Here is a 21,899-nt window from a genome sequence, read left to right as displayed (position 1 = left end):
ACTCAGTGGCGGATGTGTTCTAAGATGCGACCATCGCAGACGATCAAAGCCCCCACCATCTCCGTCCTTGTCTACAAGTACCAGTGGCTGCACTTGCCATCTTCAAAACCCCGATCACACTGAAATATCCTGCTAGATATATTTTTGATCTTTTAAAAAGCATGCCCCTTGAAAAATGAATCACAAGCCTACAGACTTTTAAAATAATAGTTTGGCGTTTTCCTTGCCCACTGCTCCCTGGTTCCTTCCATTGTCTCCTCCTGTGGCTTCTGGTCCATTCTGTGAATGGGAGCTGCAGCCCCCCTGGGCCCTGCTGTCATCAGGATACCTGGTGCTGAATAGCCGTGCTTTTTAACAGCAGAGCTCAGTGTTGTCATTATCATTTGAAAGCTTTGGAAATCTGAGAGTTGCTCTTGTAATGAAAGGTAAGTGCAATAGTTGTTATCACATTCAATATTTTGGTCAGTTTAGTGGTTGCTTAGTAACTGAAGTTAAACTGACCACAAGATGGAAAAACTTGCAATTCACTTCCAGGGATTGCCTCAGACTGCCGAGAAGGCACCTTTCTGTTTAATTGTGACTAATTCTTTATAAGGGAATTGAAACCTTTTGGAAATAGTGCATTGTTTTCTGGATATTAGGCATACTAATGAGTATCCAAAACCACTCACTGTCTGAGGAGGCTCTGAAGCCCATCCAAGTCTCCTAAATCCCCACGGGTCCCAGCCTTGCTGCCAGCTCTAGGTAAAGCCAGGCCCCTGGGAACCCCTCTCTTCTCTAGACTCAGCTTGTGTCTGACCCTATACTGGCACCTTGGCCAACGGCAGAGCCAGGCAAGGATTGAGCAGTGGATAAAAACAGGCAGCCACACCTCTCCCCCTTATCTCCAGATCCAGGATTGGGAATTCCCAGAGAATTAAAGGTGAAGCTCTGACCAGAGGATCTTCCTGGCGGAGGAGAGTTATCAGTGATTCCTCTGGGTCCTGGGGTCATCCCCCCCCCCCCTTTCTTTACTCAGCAAAATACATTGAACACCTGCTGTGTGTCTTTCTCCTTCACTTCATCCTGAGAGAGACAGCAGGGCCTGCCTCTCTGCCAGAAAGAACAGCGGTGCCCCCAGGGAAAGCTGAAGAAAACACCCCTCTGTAGAACAGACCCCCCCCCCCCCAAAAAAAAAAAAAAAGACCACAACAGTACGTGTGATCTGACAGGAATACAAAATAAAGCATGAGAAATGCACTCAAGAAAAGAAGGGAAGATAATAGTAGCATAAAGCAAAAACAAGGAATAATTTTTTTAAGTGAATGAATTAGGAATAGGTATGAAAAACAGAATAACTAAACTAAGGAACAGAAGAAACAAGGTGAATTACAGGACCAGTACAGCTACAGTTGGATCAAATTGAAGAACCACCCCAAAAGCATCTAGAAACAATAAGGAAAGGTTGAATGATGTGGAGGACAGAAGTAGATGTACAACAAAATCCCAATAATAGTTCCAAATAAAGCAGAAGAAATATGTCAATGACAGATAAATTAGCCAGAAGTAAGGAAGATGAAAGTGCTCATTGAGGACCCAACAGGAGTGACTAGGAAAAACCCTCGCCAAGGCCCACACTCAGATCTCTGCTCACTCAGCCAGGCCCTTCCCCACCCTGCGGCTGGGTCCTGCAGCCAGTTCCCCTCATCTGCTCAAGAGAGACATGAGACGCCCTGGCCGGTTTGGCTCAGTGGATAGCCTGCGGACTGAAGGGTCCCAGGTTCGATTCCGATCAAGGGCATGTACCTTGGTTGCGGGCACATTCCCAATAGGGCAGTGATGGTGAACCTATGACATGCGTGTCAGAGGTGACACGTGAACTCATTTTTTTGGTTGATTTTTCTTTGTTAAATGGCATTTATAAATATAAAATAAATATCAAAAATATAAATCTCTGTTTTACTATGGTTGCAAATATCAAAAAATTTCTATATGTGACATGGCACCAGAGTTAAGTTAGGGTTTTTCAAAATGCTGACACGCCGAGCTCAAAAGGTTCGCCATCACTGCAGTAGGGGGTGTGCAGGAGGCAGCTGATTGATGTTTCTAACTCTCTATTCCTCTCCCTTCCTCTGTGTAAAAAATCAATAAAATATATATATTTAAAAAAGAGAGAGAGAGAGACATGAGACACCACCTATAGAGTTTTTTCAGGTAATCAACAGCTAAGTGTTTCCATCCTTCTCCTGTAAAAACACAGTACTGGCAAGATCTGCAGGAGCCATGTCTGTATGTGCCCCTCCCGTAGCCCTGCCCAGGGCCAGGAAACTTGTAGGTGTCAGAAATGTTCATGGCACGAGAGTGAATGAATGAATGATTCCAGTAGCCAGGGAACTTTGCCGGGTATATCTGGACTTTGTAAATACATATGAATAACTGTTTGATTAAAGTACAAAATTGTGTTTAAACGTTATGATTTGCCTTAGGAAGAGTGTGTTCACTTTTTATTTCATCTTGTACCCAGTGGAATTGGCACTTCATCAGCAGGTTGTCAAGATAGCAGCTTTTTGTACTGACTGTCAGGTATCCTTTTCTGTCCTGTTTTAGACCCTTCACACCTTCAATTATTTTTTTATCCTTTGTCGTCATTAGACTACCTTTTCTTTGGCAGAGTAGTTTTTTTGAAATCTTGGAGGTTTCCGTTTCAGATGATGCGGTGAGATGTTTAGTAATTTAAGCTGCCCCCACAACCCACCCCCTTTCACTTAGTATTTTCACCAAAGAGGCCCAGTTGGGGTGTTTGTCTTCCAAAGACACTGCCTTCTTCACGAAGTCATCCTAAAAATAACTTCACTTAACTAGGACATTTTATGAATTGTTTCAGACTTTTCTCAGACCAGTCTGAAAGCAGGATACTATTTCAAACAGATACAATGAGCCTTGAACCCGATCACACACAAGGCATCTGTTACCCCGTCCGAACTGCGGGAAGTTGATAAAATTGCCTCAAATCGCAGTGTGCGGCTAAAGGCTAAAAAAGCTTTGGGTGCAGCAAACAGCAAAACCGACCAGCCAGGGACTGAATATAGAAGTTTGGGGCAGTGACTTGCCAGGGTGCCCAGTTCTAACCTCCCATAAACTTTCAAAATTGACCATACCCTTCTCAATAGGATTCTCAGCATTATTTTCTCTCATGATGTTATATGTTGGAACCATATTATTGCCTTCAAATTACTCAAGGAAGTACTTTCAAAACAGGAAAAAAAGGACCTGGAACTCCCTGTGTGTGAGCAGGCCAGATGCTGGTGGTGAACTCAGGTGGTTTGTAGAGCAGACTGCAGAGTCTCCGACCTGCATTCCTATCCTCTCCTCCACTTCTCGTGTTTCTCTCAGTCCTAGCAAACTTCTACTCATCCTTCAAAACCCAGTTCACATGTAATCTCCTCCAAAGCCTTTTCAGATTCCCTCTCCCAAGGAAAATTCATTTCTTGTTTTTCCAGACTACTCTGTTCAGAGTTCTATTCAACCTTTTGGCAGGACACTGTACTTTATCTTTTTATGATTCTCTCCCTGACAAGATCAAGAGCACCTCAAGGGCAGGCCTACCTCCTCCCAGTGAGCAGCGGTGCCCGATCACAGGACTGCATGGCTCTTCTCTCCCCCTACACTGGGGACTCTACCTGGAATGTGTACCTATAAGTCATTCTGCCAAGTTCAGAACTGTGGGCACCCCGGAGCCTGGCTGGCTACTGACTAACACGCTCTCTTCCTCTCGTCTCCTAGGGCCGATGAAATTGAAATGATCATGACGGACCTTGAAAGAGCAAACCAGGTAGGATGCTTGATGGCTTCAGGGATAAAGCCATATTAGCATAGCCATTTGTCGTCTTGAAAGATGCTTCTCTCTAAGTTAGAAGCCAGTTATTCTTGTATTTTTTACATACAGCTATCAATGTTAACACTTTCCCTGATGTCATGAGAAATACATGAAAGTCACAGGCAAAGTCTTTGATGTGACCCAAGCATCCCAGACACCCCCTGGTTGGTGATGGTCCACTGGGAAGTGGCTCATACCCGCCTCTGTCTGTGTGGCAGCCATTATGCTGCAGAGAAGTCTTTATCACTCCCCTCTGCTGGATGAAGCCACTTGTTTGGAGAGAGCCTTCAGCGGTCAGCCCCCTTTTGGCTGGTACTTAGTTGGCTCAGGTGCCTTTCAGGAAGTCCTCAGCAGTGTCTGGCACAAAATAGGCACACGGTATTGGTGGCTCTAAATGCTTAGCTGCCTGGAAAATTTGGCCACCTGTAGAACCCCTTCCTTCTCCGAGGACTCCGTAGAACAATAAAATAGTTTTATTCAGCAAATGGTGCTGCTGCTTTGGAAAGAAAGGGCTCTTCCCATTTATCTTCTCTATTTGTGGGAGAAATAGCCAAAGCCATGATGTTCCTCAGCCCTAGACTGCACAGGCCATGGCCTCCCCAACACTCAGTTTGACAGCTGGGCAGCCACAGCACAGGAAAGCGTGGGGCTGTGCCTCCGTGGCCAGCAGGCACAGCCCCCACAGGATGGAAGTCCTTTCTGGGTCTCTGGTCGCAGCCTCCCACCTTCTGCAAGCTCCATAGGGTGCCCGCCCCTTGGCTGGCATTGCTTACCCAGACCAAAAAAATCATCCTCAACTCTGATTAAAATGTGAATGTCAGTTTATGCATAAGAATAATCCCAGGATGTGTGAATTTCTTCTTTCTTAACCCTTTGAGTGCCAACCAATATCCTAGGAACTGTGCTAAAATTGCCAGGGCATTTTGAGTTAAGGTTTTTAAGTTTTTTTCCCCACATAAAGAGTGAACTACTAGCATCTAATAGTGACACTGCAGGAGGAGCGTGATCGCACTCCCCGGCACTCTAGGGGTTAAAGGAAAACTTTGTGGGTTCTGTATTGTATCCCCAGAGTGACCACTGAGGACCTTGGGCCTGGCCCATAGAAGGCCCTCAGTAGAGATGCATGGAATGAAGCGCCTGAGAAAGCGTTATCACATGTAGTTATCCTGGTAATAGTAGGAAGAGCTACCAATTCTTGAGTAACTTATTTTGCGCTATGTTGCCTGGCTCTGTTCTAGGCATCTCACATGAACGGAGTCGCTTAAACCTCAGTGCAGCCCACTAAGATCAGTGCTGTTATGATCCCCATTTCACAGATGAGGAAACCGAGGCAGTGGCTGCTCATTGCAGAGCCAGGCCTGGAGCCTGTGCTCTTCACCAGCACACTAGGGAACAGGCCACAGAACAAGGGCCCCCTTTGCCTTTCTTTCAAATGGTCTTGTTTCCCAAGTGCCCCCATTCACTCAGCTCCTTCTGTAAAAGCACTGCTTCTGCTTCACCTCCCAAAGCTGCTTACGTATTTATTTACCTTTACTTATGAAGCTAGTTGACTTTGGGTCTCTGTTATTACTCAGCACCACTCAACTCTGCAGAGACCTGAACTCAAAAGTAGTTACTGGAAGGTTCACCTCTCTGTCACAGGATTGCCATTTGCGTTTCTCAAATTCCCACCCATCCACTCTCCCCAGTCTGGGGTGCCTTCTCTTTGGATGGCGTTTTGGGATAAGCTCTGATTTGTGCAGCAGGTAACCTTATTCTGTGAATGTCCAATGCAGGCTCTGAGGCGGTCCCAGGTACTACAGAAGTTTGGCCAAGTTGATGCAATTCTCAAAGGGCTGAGGCCACCCGGACAGGTCTCAATCCTAGAAGACAGTTGGCAGGGCGATAGAGAAGGGTGCCACCTCCCAAGTGACACTTGGTTCATTTCCCAACTCAGTACTTCCTGCCTGTGCAGCCTCGAACAAGTCTCTTAGCTACAACTTGCATTTCTCTTCTCTTTTTTTTTTTTTTTAAAGAAAAAAGATGAACTTTGAGGACATTATGCTTAAAAATCATAAAAAGACAAACACTGTGATCCCACTTACATGAAGTCCCTGGAGTAGTCACATTCACAGAGATTAGGCCAGGCACCGGGGGAGCAGGGTGGGGAGTTGTTTAATGGGTGCAGAGTTTTAGTTTGGGAAGATGAAAAGGTAGTGGGGATTGGTTGCCCAACAGTGTAAATGTGCTTAACATACTAAACTATATGCTTAACAATGGTTACGATGGTAAATTTCATGTTATATGTATTTTACTATAAAAATTTTAAGAAATTTTTAAGTGAGAGAAAGGGAGGGAGGGGAATACTAACTAGTACTTCCTTTGCAAGATTGTTTTGAAGATTAATGGTAAAAATGCCTGGGTAAGAAGTGAGTGCTTGTATAAAATATTCATTATATAGTTGCTAAAGAAGCACAGGTTTGGTGGGAGCATTATAAAGCCCTGTTCTGGGGAAATGCCAGCATGGTGGGGTGGAGAGAGGCATAGGAGAGCTCCACCAACAACTCAGGGTGAGTTACTAGCCTGATGCGGCTGCCAAAATAAATCATTGCAGCCTCAGGCTACATTAATAGAAATAGTTTCTAGAATGAAGGAGGTGGTGATTCTACACCTGCAACAATTAGTTCATCCCCAGGGAATAAGCATTTATCCTGGAACTCGCGCTGTAAGGGAAGCAGGTACATGGAGTTCATGCAGAGTCCCCTCTGTGGCCAGGACAGGAAGGGACCCTAACACCAAAGACACCAGGAGGTTTGAGGACGTTCCTGATCTTTGGGGAGCAGAGAGAGACGACAGAGGGACTCGACACCAAGCTCTAGAGGAATAATTTCAGGAATGTAGGATGCTAAAAGATTACACAGGGGAAGGCCTAGTGCGGGGACATGGTAAATTGTGTCCCTGTAGCTCCTCAGGGCTGGCCAGGAGAAGGGGTCTGGCTGTTCCATGGCTGAGTTCAGAGGCTGGTGGAAGGGAGTAAGCTCCCTGTCACCAGAATTGTGCAGGCCAATGCTGGCCAACCCTCACTGAGAATATGAGATGGGGCATCAGATAGAGTATGAATGGACAGAGGGATTGAACTAGGTGGCTCAGTGGGTAGACTAGGACGACTCACAAGGAGAAAAACTCCCCAGGGAGTCATGAGGATGCATACAGGCAGGCGAGGAGGGACATGATGAGTTCTGGGTGTATAGGCCATTCCATAAGCCAGAACCATGAGGTTCAGAGAGGGAGAGTGGGCCTATAGCAAGGGATCCAGCCAGGTGTGTGGAGGACCTCATCCTGAGAGCAGTGCGGATCACGGGTGGAAGTAAGATAGTAGATGAGTCCTAGAAGGATCACTCTGGCTATACATTGGAGAATGAATGGGAGCAGAAAGACCGGAAGCCAGGGGAGCAGTAAGCAGCTGTTGTGCTAGATCGGGGCAAAGAAGACCTGGGCCTGAAGTGAGGCGGCCCCAGTGGCTGAGTGGAGGTGGACTGGGCAGGGGGAGGCCTACAGAGGGCCACACACCAGCAGGGCACAGCCAGACATCTGGTTCAGCCGCCTTTCCCCTCCCGATCAGGGGAAACCCCCAGGAGGAGCAGTTTACTAGTTCGTTGGCATAAAACAGTATTTTTGCACAAGCTTTGTAGTCACGGTGTTCTGCTGAGACCTGCAGCTCTATTTTATTGCTGAAGTGCCTTTGCGTCTGGTGTGGAGAAGTAGAAGAGCGTCCACTACGGACCATCAGTGAGGTCCGGTCTCATTTGCACCTGTTTGTTAAACGTCAAGGCACTTTCATTAATACTGTCGTAATTGGTGGCAATAAAGGTTCAGAGCCTTTGAGACTTCATAGGAAATAAGAAACCACAACTGTGTACTCTCCAACCACATGAAACGCTGTCTGTGGGCCTAGTGACTGGGTTGGCTTCTCTGGCTGCGCCTCCACCAGCCCCTCCTTTCAGAGCAGCCCCAGCAGGGCGGGAGGACGTTCACTCGGTGAGTGCCCCCCCTCCTGCCACCTTCCTCATGGTTAAGGAAGAGACTACCCTAACAGAAGACCCTCTCAGGTGGTGGTTCAGAAGGAAACCACAGTTTAACTCCATTAAGGAGGAGGAGTCAAGATTGAGAGAAATGCAAAGAGAAAAAGAACTCAGTGCAAGGCGTGGCATTTTCTTTGACCAAGGTTTCTGTGTTCTGGTGGCCTTGAGCAAATCCTGTCTCCCAGCACATGCTTCCCTACCTATAGACTGAGATAAGCATTCACACCTCTGAGAGTTCCTCCACCCATCAAACCCCAGTCATATAACAAATAGTTTTGAGCACCTGCTGTGAGCAGGCCCTGCTGGAGGTGCTGGTCTCACCTGGGCTCTTTGCCAGTAAGTTGGCCATGTGTGCACCCCTGGTCACTCCTTGGGTCTCCTGAGAACATTGGTTTCTTCGTGTGATAAATTGGGCTCCCAGGTCAGGTGGGCCTCAAGACCTGGAGAGAGAGTCCCTGGGGCAGGAGGAGCTAGGGAAATTGGCTCCTCTGGCTTTCCTGAAGTTGATTCAGGCTGTGACAAGTAAGGCTTACATGGGTAGCCTTGGTGTATTTCCAGCATTCAGCCTGGCTGACCTGAGAAAGAAATCCAAACCAATGCCCGGTGAGTCCTGGAAACATGGGCAGCAGGTCTATCCAGGGACTTTGGTTGCCAGTGCAAGGCTACATTTATTGGGACACATGGCAATAAATTTCTTAGTAGAGCTTCCTCACCCCTCTCCTATAGAATCACTGAAGTGGGGTCACCTCAGGCTCTAGCTCCTCTTTTACTTCCAGCATTTACTCTCACTTCTCAGAAAAGTAAAGAAAGTGAGCAACAGCCAGCAAGCGGAATCTCCAGGAGAGCAGCTCAGGCAAGGCGCTGTTCTTGTCATGGGGTGGCCACTAAATCACACCCAGCTCTGTCACCAGCTGCCGGTGGGAGCCCTGGCTTTGGTCCCCAGGCTCTGCCTCTGGAGGGACAGGGGAGGAGGGACCCCACCAGTGGAAACAGAATGGAGTGTCCGCCTCATAGCAGCCACATCTCTGTGTCTGAGGTTCCAGATCAGAAAACAGCACCAGAGTTTTCCATCTCCTGCCATTGATTCCAGTTCTAGAAACAACCAGACTTTATCTGGTAGGTCTGTGGACAGTGGGAAGATGGGAGACCCCAGAAACAAGTGACACCATGGTGCCGACCCACCGTGCCTCAGCTGCCAAAGACGGGACTGAATTTACAGCTACAGCATCTCCCTCCCAGCCGCTCTCAGTCCCGTTTCATTTTCAGTTGCTCAGCTTTGTCCATGTTTGGCTGCACAAACCACCTCAACTCATTTTTTTTATTGTTTTGTTTTTTATGTACTCAAGGTATAAAGCCTAAATAAACAATACATATCCTAAACAATCACAAAGCTGCAGTGGAGTAGCCAAGCCAAATGTGATTAGCGGCTGTGACCGGCATGGAAGATCACAGCCACTCTGTACATGAACTTGGAAATGGAATGAAGTACAGCAGCTCTGGAAAAATTATGCAAACCAAGGGTGAAATCATCAATAGCTAGATCCCTGTTCTGTGAGCCACTGGCCTCTGATGAGACAGCACTCTGCTCTGAGCAGCTAAATGCCTGCATGAGGTCCTGGTCGGGGACCTCCTGCCCAGGCTGCCAAGCCCTGCTGGTTCCAGAGCACTTCGGAGCCAGCATTGCCAGACAGGGTGGGCAGTGATGCTGCCGCCTGGCTGCTACCAGAACACCTCCTCCACCAGGCTAAGAAATACTTTTCCTAGGCAACGAGACTACAACTGTGTCAAAATGCACCTTATTCCTGGCAAAGTCATGGAGACATTATGCCCAAGGGTTTAGCTAACTAGAAAGTGAAGAGTAAACTTTCCGTAATAGGACACGTTTATCAGAAGAAACTTGGAGTGGCAGGTTTAGATATAACCTTGGGAAATCTTTCTCACTGAAAAGACTTTCCTGCAGTTAGCATGAACTAGAAATCACCTTGCCATCTTCGCCACACAGGCACATTGCCGCCTTTCCTGGTGGGTGCTTATAGAGCAGTGGCTCTCAACCTGTGGGTCACGACCCCTTTGGGGTACGAACGACCCTTTCACAGGAGTCGCCTAAGACCATCAGAAAACACATATATAATTACATATTGTTTTTGTGATTAATCACTATGCTTTAATTATGTTCAATTTGTAACAATGAAAATACATCCTGCATATCAGATATCTACATTACGATTCATAACAGTAGCAAAATTACAGTTATGAAGTAGCAACGAAAATAATTTTATGGTTGGGGGTCACCACAACATGAGGAACTGTATTAAAGGGTTGTGGCATTAGGAAGGTTGAGAACCACTGTTCTAGAGTCTCTGGAGCAGAGAGGGAGGGAGGAGACTCCTGAGCACAGACAGGCCTGGCCAGGCGCCGTGTGAATTAGATTGAGTGCAATTCCAAGAGTTCCTGGAGAAGCAGGGCAGGCGGCCACCAGCACCACCCTACAGAAGTAACTGCTCTTGGGAATATCCTAATTTGTCTGTAGGCAGAGCAGATAGATTTGTGCTGCTGTCACATGATGGGATAAAGCTGCTAGCCTGTTCTTACACAACAAGATTGATCAGCAAGTACTGGGGCAGGCTAACTTCTTGTTTATCTTTTTCAGTCTTTCTTAGCAATTAGTAGACCCATAACGTCACACCACAAAATGAGAAAACACATGAAATAGCCCTGCTCAGCCAGGCTTTTCTCGTTAATCTTTTCTATTAGCAGAATGTAAGTCTGGTAGAAAGAACGAGCACGATATTTCTCAGCCTGCGTGTCCAATGTGAATTAGCTACCGTTTCTCACCCACCTTAGAGTTTCATCTCATTGTAATTGTAAAATCAGGACAAGCCCATTAATAAAACCTTTCTGAATGAGCTCTATGTACCGTGCACTTCTGCAGATGTTAATCCTTGCGAGGTCTCTGAGAGCGAGGCGGCGTTTCCGTTTTGGAGATGGGAAGGTGGAAGCTTAGTTAGGTAACTGGCCCTGGTCCCTCTCTCCCCAAATACGCAACCTCTGCCCACTGCACCACAGTGCCTCTCACGTGGCAGACACTAGGGTGACCTATTCTTGCCATTCAGTGGGAAATCCTGATTGGCTATCCAGTGGCATTGGCTTCCTTGGCTGGGAATTACATGCAAATGATAGAAGTGTTTACTCATTTCTCTTGGACCTACTTCCTGTAGTCAGCTCTGTTCCTCCCCACCCCCAGTGGGCCTGGCCACCTTCCTGCCTCTGGCCCCAAACTGGCTTGCTGGCTGGAATGGCAGCATCGGCATTAGAAACCTTTGTCGGGTGAAGGGTTAAATATGTTGAAATAAGCCTGGCCCTCACAAAAGAAGTGGCATTTACACCCTGTACATTTATGGAAATACTTGCCGAAGGAAAACAACCACAACATTGTGCATGTTTTTAGGAAGAGAATGGCCAGAGTGTCTTTAATTCACTGTTTACCCGTGAGAATTACTCCCAGGAGTAGTCCTGCAATAAAATCTTCTTGGTCTATGAGAAGAGAAAGAAATTGAATCAAAAGACTCCATTTCCACTTGTATTTATTCAGTCTGGGAAATTCAGTGGGCCGGAGCATTACTATCAGCAGGGGATTCCTTGCTCCTAGCGTTAAATTACTGTCATAATCGCTCAATTATTTCTTCCTTGTACTGTTTAAAATAAAAATCCATCACATTCTATGTTTTTTTCTAGCATTTATTAGGTTGAGTGTTTAGGAAAATCAATTATAGTCAGTCAGGGATGAATTGATGAATGTTCTTGTAATAATTGTCAGTTGTTAAACTGAATGTACTTTCTCTTCTCACCCTTTTCATTTCCTTCAGAGGGCAGAGGTGGCTCAGAGAGAGGCGGAGACCTTAAGAGAGCAGCTCTCGTCAGCCAACCACTCTCTCCAGCTGGCCTCGCAGATCCAGAAGGCGCCGGACGTGGTGGGTAGCTGGGCCCTGTGGGGACTCTGTCTGCCTGGCATCTATACCTCTGTTACAGCTGCTCTCTTCCTTTGCTTTTTAACGTCCCTTTTTGGACTGTTTTAAGCAATACTGCTGTCTTGGTGGGGAATGCTTTTAACAGTTTGGGGATGGAACTTGTTAGAGTCAAAGGGAGAGTTTTGCTGATTCTGCATCGATGCTCTGTGGTCAGCGTGACGCCCGCCCAGCGTGGAGGCGGAGACAGATCCCATCACCAAAGGAAGCGTCTTCCCAGCTAGGCTTGTGGGGTGGCGGCTGGCAGATGGGTGGAGATCTGAAACTGGAGCTTTGCCAAAATTACACAGGAAAATTAGAGGTTTGGTCTTCTCCTGAATGTGTCCTTCCAGAGTGAGAAAAATTTCATGATGAGCTGGGAAAGCCAAGGAGGTAATAAGGTAGCACCCACTCTGAGTCAAATCCCCCAAATCTTGCCTGAAGTGTAGGCATTCAGGAAGAGTAAGGCACTCATGCCAGTGCTTTCACCTCTTGGTTTTTCTAATATTAATAAAAATTTCTCTTAGCTGGAACTTTCCCAGCTTGATCGAGGCGGCCCACAGCCATCAGATTCTAGTCTAGACTCTTTCCTTCAGTGCTAAGCAGCTATATGGAGCAGCATCTAGTTAAGACCTGGATATGGGAACCACACTCCTGGGCTCAGACCTCAACTCTGTGACTTGGGGCAAGTCACTTAACCTCCCTGAGTCTCAATTTCATCATCCGTAAAATGGGTTTTTACAAGAGTTTCAGAAATCTGAGCAAAGCACAGACTAGCACATAAAAGTCCTCAGGAAACCTTAGCAATTGCTTTTATGTGGTTGGCATCATTATCTGTGATTCAGGAGCCCTGGTTTTGAAGCTCAGTTCTGTCACTTTTTGTACACATCCAGGGAGTTAAACTTCCTAGACCTCAGTGTTCCTGTGTGTGGAGTGAGGAATAGTGATCCTGAGGTGCCTTCAGCTCTGACAGCCTATGGCGAGTGAACTGCACTCACAGGAGTCCTTTTCCTTAACTCAGAGTTACAGAGCCTTGCTGTGTGCTGGGCCCATGGTAGGCACTGGGAGAGCAAGCAGGCACGAGCCAGGCCCTTCCCAGAGAGCAGTCGAATCAGGAAGGCTTGTGGTTGTAGTGAGCATGTGTCAGTTGGGCTCAAGTCAGTTTGACAGCCATTATTTCACCTACCCCGTAAGTGGGGTTTTGTTCTTTCTTTATGGAGGTGAAGAAATGTAAGCTCTGTGAATGTCAGCCCAGCCCGGATGCCTGGGCCCAGTGGCCACGCCAGGATTCGAGGGCGGGGGAGCTTCTGCCACCTTAGACTAGGACTTTTCAATTATTCCTCAGGAATGAATCTAAAGCCAAGTTTTAGTTCAGGACCTCTTTTAAGAATGGATTTTTGTTTTCTTTCTTTACATTAACATTCAGTAAAACATGACTTAAGTATCTCAGGATATAGAGAAAAGTTCTTCAATTTAGGGACCATTACATCCTTCATGCTTCACAGACTCTGGTTCTGATTCTGCCTGAAATGGCCCTTGGCTTGTCAACGTCCCCTCCTCCAAGTTTACGTGGACTGTCCCCGGTGTCACAGTGAGGACGCCCTCGGAGATGGAGTCAGTGTGGCTTCTCTTGGCCTCCGTGGTGAATGCCGGTCCTCAGGAGAAAGCCGTCCATCGCAGTGTGTCCACACACGGCTCCTGAGCTCAGTGCCTTGATTGAAGCATTTCTGTCACCATCCTGGACTGTAGCAACCAAAACATTTCAGAAGGGAATGAATGTTTTTGCAGGTAGAGTAAGTTGTGGGTCCCAGGGGTGCTTAAACACTTCATCATCGGCTAAGTGCAGTGTTTACATGGCACAGGTTCAGTCTTCCAGGAGCGGCTCTGCCAGGCTCCCTCGGGTGTGCATTCCCACAGTCAGCTCAGCCAGCCAGGGAGCAAGCACCGGAAACTGGGCCAGCAAGGGGATGTCTGTTGGGCTTGGCTGGCAGGACTCAGGAGAGAAACAGTAGACTCTATAGATCTAGCAAAGGCCCAGACCGATCTACTGGGTGTCTTACCGGAATTGCCAGTTTTGGAAGGTGAGCTGCCACTCAGAGTGCCTGCTCTGCGTGAGGGGCCCTGCTGGGGCTTTGTGTGGTTGCTTCATTGCTGCCTCCTGACACCGGGTCTTTCGAGGCAGGTTTTAGCATCCTCATACCACAGGGAAGGGAACTGAGAGGCTCAGAGGAGTTAAGTAATTTGCCAAAGGTCACCCAGCTGGCATTTGACCATAAGTTTGTCCTACTCCAAAGTCTACTCTTCCCCACATCCAGCTACCCCACCTTCATGGGCATTAAATGGAATAGTATACTTGCAGGTCCTTTGTCAGGTAGTTACAAGACAAATATTATTTGTTCACCTTCTTGAACCTAAGCAAACCGTAATATTAGAAAGTATACCTTTCTGTCTCTCAGGTGAGTCTATCAGGTGCACACACTGCATAGACCCAGCCTACCTCAACCTCTTGGCGTTGGCAGGAATTGAGGTGGCAGTGCGAGAGAAGCAGCTGAGGTTCCCCTTCTCTCATCTTTCCCGCTGGAGCAAATAGAGCTACGATCAGCCTCGACTCCAAGGATCTGTCTCACAGGCTAGGGTCCTATGCGCACCATCATTTCACAATTAGGTTTTCCTCACATTGAGTAGCACTCCTGCATCTCATTCATATTTAATATGAAAATGGCTGCAGGATAAAAGATGATTATCTAGCTTATTTCAGCCTTGATGTTCTAATCTCAGTAGGAGGACTCACTAGACAGTTGCACAACTTGTGATATTTCACACAAGCAGGTTGGGAGAGAGGAGGCGAATGTGTTCAAAGGGACAAAATTTAATGGACTAGTACGTCAGTAACTTCTGTTTTCGCGTTAATTTTTCCCTTTGGAAATACCCGCCCCCCCCCCCCACACACACACACACACACTATCATCATCTTAAGCCCTTCTTTTTTTTATAATGTTCTTAGACTCTACAGAACATTCCCACGTATCCTCTCTTGGCTCCTGAACCATCAGTGCCCCCCACACCTGAGACCCAGCCCCCATGAGGAATGTAGGGTGCCCTCACAGGCCTTGGAAGCCTGGGGTCATGGGACTATCTCTGCTGGGACTATCTCTCAGGACCTCACTCTGGTGCCCACAGGGGCCTCTTGTCACACTTGAAAAAAAGTCAGTCCCTTCCTTTAGAGCAGTGGTTCTCAACCTTCTGGCCCTTTAAATACAGTTCCTCATGTTGTGACCCAACCATAAAATTATTTTCGTTGCTACCTCATAACTGTAATGTTGCTACTGTTATGAATCGTCATGTAAATATCTGATATGCAGGATGGTCTTAGGCGACCCCTGTGAAAGGGTCGTTCGACCGCCAAAGGGGTCGCGACCCACAGGTTGAGAACCGCTGCTTTAGAAGCTAAAGTCCAAGCCAGGGTTCTGACCCCAAACCCTACCAGAATCACCAGGGAGTCCCAGGCCCTACTCCAAACCCTCGGAACCATGGTTTCCAGTGTGGGGCCCAGAACCCATCTGTTTTCTAAAGCCCCCAGGTGGCTCCGGTGCAGCTGGCTAGAGGCCTGGATAGACACGAGGGAACCTGTGGTCCTGGGCTTCTTCAAGTCCATGGATGTTTCACCTCTCAGTGATTATATCAGCGGCCTCCGAGCCGCCTGGCACCAACCTCTCTGCCGCTGCAAAGGCCACCCCTCCTCTCAGCCCCTGTTCACCCTTCATCTAACTTCCTTTCTAGCTGTCCTCAGACTGAGAGGCGCCAGCTTTGGCACCCAGGCGCAGGCCTCTGCTCCACCTGCAGCCTGTGGATCATTTCCTGGGACCTTGTTCATTTATTTCTTAGTTTCCCATGTGTCTTCACAGTGAGACAACAAGGATGTCCTAGTGTGTGAGAGGAGAGTGAGCCACATTTGGGTTTCCAGTAGGGTGATCTTTTCTATCGGATTTCCAAGGCCTTACTGCTTTGGGGTAATTCACCTCATCTCATTTAGTTTATGCAAGACACGATTGGATTTGCTATGTTATAAATGAGGACTCTGTGGCCCAGGTTCCTGCATTAGTTCACACAGCCACACAGTCAGCTTGTGGCCAGGCCACACTGGGCCTCAGGAGTTTAGCAGATGGCCCTCTGGGACTGCCTGTGCCAGTTCCCATCCTGGGCCCAGGTTCAACACCGAGAGCTGCTGTTTGTACATATACAGGGTATGGCAAAAGTAGGTTTACAGTTTTCATATGGAAAACAATAAGTATAAACTCTGTGTTTCATATATTCACAACTATAAACCTACTTTTGCCCACCCTGTATTGTTTGAACCACTTGCCACTGATATAGTAACTTGCTTGCCTGTTGAAAAGCCCAGATCACCTTCTAGCTAGTTTTACGGACTCTTCCCCTAAGAGCACTTGAAACAGTTTTTATGGCTGGCATCCCTCAGGTTGGAAAATTAATAAATAAGTTAAATTAGATAACATGGTTCATTCTACCCCACCCTGAGACCCACCTCCCCGAATGTCACTGCCATAGTGCCCCTCACTCCCCCCAGGCCTGCACCACCAGTCCAGGCAGCTCTGGCACCCGCTGACCGTTCCGTCGGTCACCAAGATGCCCTTTTCCGAACTGGCCTCTCAGCATCAGTCCCTCCTTATGCCAGCTTCATGCCCTTTCCAACCTCTGTGCCCTTCTGTGGTATCCACTCGAATGGAGCCCCTCTTCCTTCTGATGAGATCCACCAGCCCTTTCCCACTGTGCCCTTCTCTCCCTCCTTGGGGTTCCCCTCCGCATGCTTCTTTCACTGTTCTAGATGCTAACCCCTGGCGCTGCCAGAAGACTCGTCTTAGGCCCCTGACCTTGATCTGCCCAGTGTGATCCAGGGTGGTGCTCCCCTAACTCTGTGGTAAAGGAGAGTTTTGTTTTTATTTTTTAATTTCCAATCGATATTATACAAATCAAAGAAACAGGAAAGAATCATTTCTTTGCACATAAAACTTTACATTCTTAAATGGTAAAGGCCTTAGTTTCCCAGGAGGGTGATGTGTAAAATTATTTCCCTGGGTGACCCGCTCTCCCCAAAGGTGAAAACCCCGTAACGGGCACATCATGCATAGAGTGGCATGGCTGTCCCTGCCAACTGGGGCTGCAGCTGCCATTTTTTTGTTTGTTTGTTTTTCTTCTTTTTTTAATCCTCACCTGAGGATATTTTTCCATTGATATTTTTTTTTAGAGAGAGCAGGAAAGACATGGAAACATTGATGTGAGAGAAACACATCGATTGGTTGTCTCCTGCACAAGCCCTGACCAGGGCGTGGGCCAGGTAGGAGCCTGCAACTGAGGTATGTGCCCTTGACCGGAATTGAACCTGGGACCCTTCGGTCCACAGGCCAATGTTCTATCCACTGAGCCAAAGAGGCTGGGGCGCAGCTGCTGTTTTCTACCCCAGTACAGGCAAGATCAAGGCGTGAAGTGAGCCCTGGCCTGGTATCTCAGTTGGCTAGAGCACCATCTCAATATGCCCAGGTTGCAGGTTCAATCCCTAGTCAGGGGCATACAGCAGATGACAGCGAGGGTGATGGCATTCATTCCACACTGCAGTGTGAGCTGCCCTGAGTCTCTGCTGTCACATGCAGGTTTATCCTCCCCATTCCCGTTGCCATGCCCCCAAGTATATCCACCCTGCAGGAAAGCTCCAGAATCATTCAGGAGCCATCATTACTTTCAAAAGTTTGAAAACGCACTACTTTGGTCCTTAGGAAGTGGAATTACAGATTTAATTTCTCTCTCTCTCTTTTTTTTAAATATCTTTTCCCTGTTTACATATTTTTCACAATGAACAAATTGGGGAAGGGGTTAAGTTTTTTTAAAAAATCAATCATCATACCCTAGCCCAGTGGTCGGCAAACTCATTAGTCAGCAGAGCCAAATATCAACACTACAACAATTGAAATTTCTTCTGAGAGCCAAATTTTTTAGATTTAAACTGTATAGATAGGTACATTGTTATTAACTTAATTAGGGTACTCCTAAGGCTTAGGAAGAGCCACACGCAAGGGGCCAAAGAACTGCATGTGGCTCACGAGCCGCAGTTTGCCGACCACAGCCCTAGCCAGTTTGGCTTAGTGGATAGAGTGTCGGCCTGCAGACTGAAGGGTCCTGAGTTCAGTTCCAGTCAAGGGCACATACCTTAGTTGCAGGCTCCTCCCTGGCCCAGGCCCTGGCTGGTGCTCGTGCAGGAGGCAAACAGTTGATGTGTTTCTCTAATATCAATATTTCTCTCTGTCTTTCCCTCACTCTTCTACTCTCTCTAAAAAAAAAAATCAATGGAAAAATATCCTCAGGTGAGGATTAAAAAAAAAAAATCAATCATCATAAGAATTTTTAAGCAAAGAAATCCCAAATGTGCATCTTCCACATCTCTTAACTCTTATTAAAATGTTGACTCTGAAAATCAATTTGTCAAACAACATAGCATCTAGATAGCTCTGTAAGGAACCGAAAGACATTGAGTCCCTTCCGGTGGGAGAACATCTGAATGCTTTGGAGCATTCCAGAGCCTTCCCATTTGTCATTCCCCTGGCTGAAGCACTCATCCCCAGCCACCAGCAAGGCGCTTTCTGTCGCCTCCTTTAGATCTTTGCACAGATATCACCATCTCATGAGGCTTTTACTGACCATCTTATTAAAAACTCCAACTGCCTCTCTGAAGTCTGACCCCATGACCTCTTGTTTCAGCTTTTCTCTGGCACTTTATGCTACTAATAAATGCATTTAGTGCACTCACCCACCCACCCATCCCACTGACTAGAAGCCCCGTGAAGAAAGGGACATCCACCCTTTTGTCCACTGCTGTGTGCCTGATACTCATAAATGCTTGTTGAGTGGACAAACCCGATGGATGGCAGCTCACCGTGAGGATGGAAGGGTGGTCAGTAGATCCTTCCAAGCAGAGGCAAGAAGTAATGTCTTACCATGAGCTCACCGTCCACTTCCTCCCATCTGCCTGTTTTTGCCGCGGTTGCCAGCACAGCTAACCCCAGCACCTGCCTGAGCTGGTGCAGTTTTGTCATTTCCTTTCTCCTTCCCAGGAGCAGGCCATAGAGGTGCTGACCCGCTCTAGCCTCGAAGTTGAGTTGGCCGCCAAAGAGCGGGAAATCGCCCAGCTGGTGGAGGACGTGCAGAGACTGCAGGCTAGCCTCACCAAGCTGCGGGAGAACTCCGCCAGCCAGATCTCCCAGCTCGAGCAGCAGCTGAGTGCCAAGAACAGCACGCTCAAAGTAAGGACACTGTGGGGGCCGGCGGGCAAGGGAGGGCTGGTCGTGCACTTGCGTACCCTTTGCCTTCCTCCACACACGGCCCTGGAGGGAGCCTGGGATTGGCCTGCAGTGATGGTTCTGGCTCCCCACCGACACCCTGAGAGCTCTTCAGTGGTCGCTTCTGCCCAGCGTCTGGGACGCCTGATGGGTGTAGTGACCATGGCAGGAGGCCTTATCTCAGAAGCTGCCTTCTTGGCCCTGCCTTGATTGCACAGGTATTCTCATTTTAGTGGTCTGCAAAGGTAATGGTTAAAATTCTATCTCTTTTAAAAGTAAAAGTGACTGCTTGGATATTTCTTAGTCTGAGCTCCAACCATCAACAAGTTTTTCCCTCCAGTCAGAACAGAATGACATGGCATGAGGCTCCCTGGAGGACAGAAGCATGGGTGTCTGAATTCCATCAGAATTCTTTTTTGGAAGGCATCACATCTGGAATTGTCAACAAATATGGCAACCTTGAACCTCTGTGAAGCAGCTAGAAGCAGAGTCCTGGCACCCAAGGCAGGGAGGTGGGCTTTGAACCCCTCTGCCAGCTCCAGCCTGGGCAGCACCTTCAGCACCTGGTAGAAACCCCATCCTCAGTGCCCGCCCACCCATGGCACTGCTTTTCTACTTGAGAGCTGTGGCTGGCAGTGTTGGATCTGGAGGCTCTGTGTGCTTCTTGGGTGGGTGAGAGGAGCTGTCAAGTTCGCAGGCTGTCTGCATAGACATGCCATTAGTCAGCTCTGCTGGGCTGCCCAGGCACACTGAAATGTGAGCTCTGCCTGTGCCCAGATGAAATGAAAGCAAGAGGCACCTGAGCCCCCTGGGCCTTACTCTCAAGCTGCAAGATCATTTTTTGTCCCTCAGGCCTGGGACACACCACAGCTGCCTAAACTTCAACACAGCTCACACAGTTGGCCTCTTTCCTCCCAGGCAGAATCACAGCAGCCCAGACAAAAGCTAGGTCCTCATGAGGTTTCTCATAACTTTGTGTCCCAAATTCAGAACCTGGAATCTTTTTCATTATATTGAAATATATATACTTTACTTAAGCTATTTCCTATCATTTGAAGTTACTTAGTGTAATTTGAAGATAGTCCCGGGACCCTAGATTCCTAGCATGTCAGAGCCAGAGAGCCTCAGAGTGTCTTACCAGCACAGGCTTGGCCCCTGCTCCCAGGCCAGAAATTCCCCTTCTCCACTCGGCTGTCCCTCCACAAGGCCCCCTTGGGCCTCCTCCTGCCCCCACTCAGCATCCATTTGTGGGATGCGTGATTGAATGAATGAATGAATGCCAAGTATAATCATTGTATGCTAAATAAGGTGGATCAAGCTTAATTATAAAAATGTCAGGACTTTTTCTTATATAGAGCAATTCTAGAATGTCGTAGGGCCATCTTGATTTTCTTTTTCCATTGAAAGTTTTCTTCTTGACACATGACCATGTTTCTGACCCAGAGCTAAGTACCAACAAGTCTGTCCTCATAGCAACTCGCTGGCACTGGCAGAACCCACAGCCCTGCCTCGCTAGCTTCTCCTTTGCCTCTTTGGGATAGGTTTCATCCACAGCCCAAGAAACTGCCAGGTTGGGCTCCTTGGGGGAGATAGTCCTGTGATTGGGAAGATGTGTGAGACCTAGTCACATTTGTCATCAACCATGGCATTTATTTCTTCATTGTGTCTTTTTCTCTCATCAGCCTGCTCAGTGAGTACTGGTGCTCATTTTTTATTTCTAGATTAAATCTAATTTTCTCATGTTACAGCTATTTCTGACCCTAGCATTGGCATTATTATTAGATAATTTGCCTTTCTCTCCTCTGTTACCATTAAAGGGTTTGACTCAAATGCATTCTGCATTGGACTACATAAGAGGGAGGCTGTAGAGCTTGCATTTTTTATTCTAGAGCAATTTCCTCTAAACCAGTTAAGGTTTTAATGTTTGCCTTCACAAAAAATGAAACACAGTTTTCACAAATTAATGTTCTTTATCCATATCTTGGGGGAAATCTTTAATACTGTGCAGTTAATGAAACAATTCGGCAATACTTCTTCCAAAATTATTGCTCCCTTATCTTCATCTGATCTAATAATCAAAACATATCCTCTAGTAACAAGACCTCTCTGGTTTTAATTATCTTAACCCCTTCTCGCCAGGAGTGAAGACCTCCCCAATATCGAACCTGCACACAAAAGGCATTAGCCTTCCCCAAAGGAGTAAGGTTAATTGAATGAGATACCTTCCCAGGGCTCTTTCCCCCCCTAATGTGTATAATTTATAGTCTCAAATCTAAACTAGGCAACGGTACAATTATTAGGAAACTATTTTATGAATGAGGCCCGTCATATTGACAGCCCGATGCTTTTGCAACAGGGGTCTGTGACCCAGTGGTGGTGGCCGCACAGAAGCAGCAGTGAGCCGTCCCTGAACTTCCCGGGGGCTCTCCTCTCCTCCTCCCTCCCCACCCCTTTCCTCCCCTTCCCCCCAGCCCTTTCCTTCTTGGACCGTGTTGTCCAGCTTTGGGGACACTGTGTGGGGCTCAAATTGGGATCCGTTTGAGGATGCTGCAGCTTCCAGCCACCTCAGCATCTTGGAGTTGTGGGTGCTTTGCCGTGAACATTAACAATGGCCTTTGAGGCAAATGCTAAT

The 21,899-nt window shown here is 47.4% G+C and overlaps 1 protein-coding gene across 12 annotated transcripts in view; it reads left to right on the top strand.

Annotated features, from left to right (window-relative positions):
- CUX1 (cut like homeobox 1) overlaps window positions 1-21,899 on the top strand; it is a 371,745-nt gene that overhangs the window by 265,459 nt on the left and 84,387 nt on the right. For 8 of the 12 annotated variants that reach the window (XM_059693541.1, XM_059693540.1, XM_059693533.1 and 5 more), the window contains exons 9-11: window positions 3,763-3,811; window positions 11,784-11,888; window positions 19,043-19,231. In XM_059693541.1, coding sequence (XP_059549524.1) covers window positions 3,763-3,811; window positions 11,784-11,888; window positions 19,043-19,231 — 343 coding nt within the window. The remainder of the gene's footprint in view (window positions 1-3,762; window positions 3,812-11,783; window positions 11,889-19,042; window positions 19,232-21,899) is intronic. The other 4 variants (XM_059693543.1, XM_059693542.1, XM_059693536.1 and 1 more) reach the window with 1 other exon arrangement.

This window comes from Myotis daubentonii, chromosome 4 (genome assembly GCF_963259705.1).
Source record: "Myotis daubentonii chromosome 4, mMyoDau2.1, whole genome shotgun sequence".
In the NCBI taxonomy this organism is placed as follows: Eukaryota; Metazoa; Chordata; class Mammalia; order Chiroptera; family Vespertilionidae; genus Myotis; species Myotis daubentonii.
This window is presented reverse-complemented; position numbering and strand designations above follow the sequence as displayed.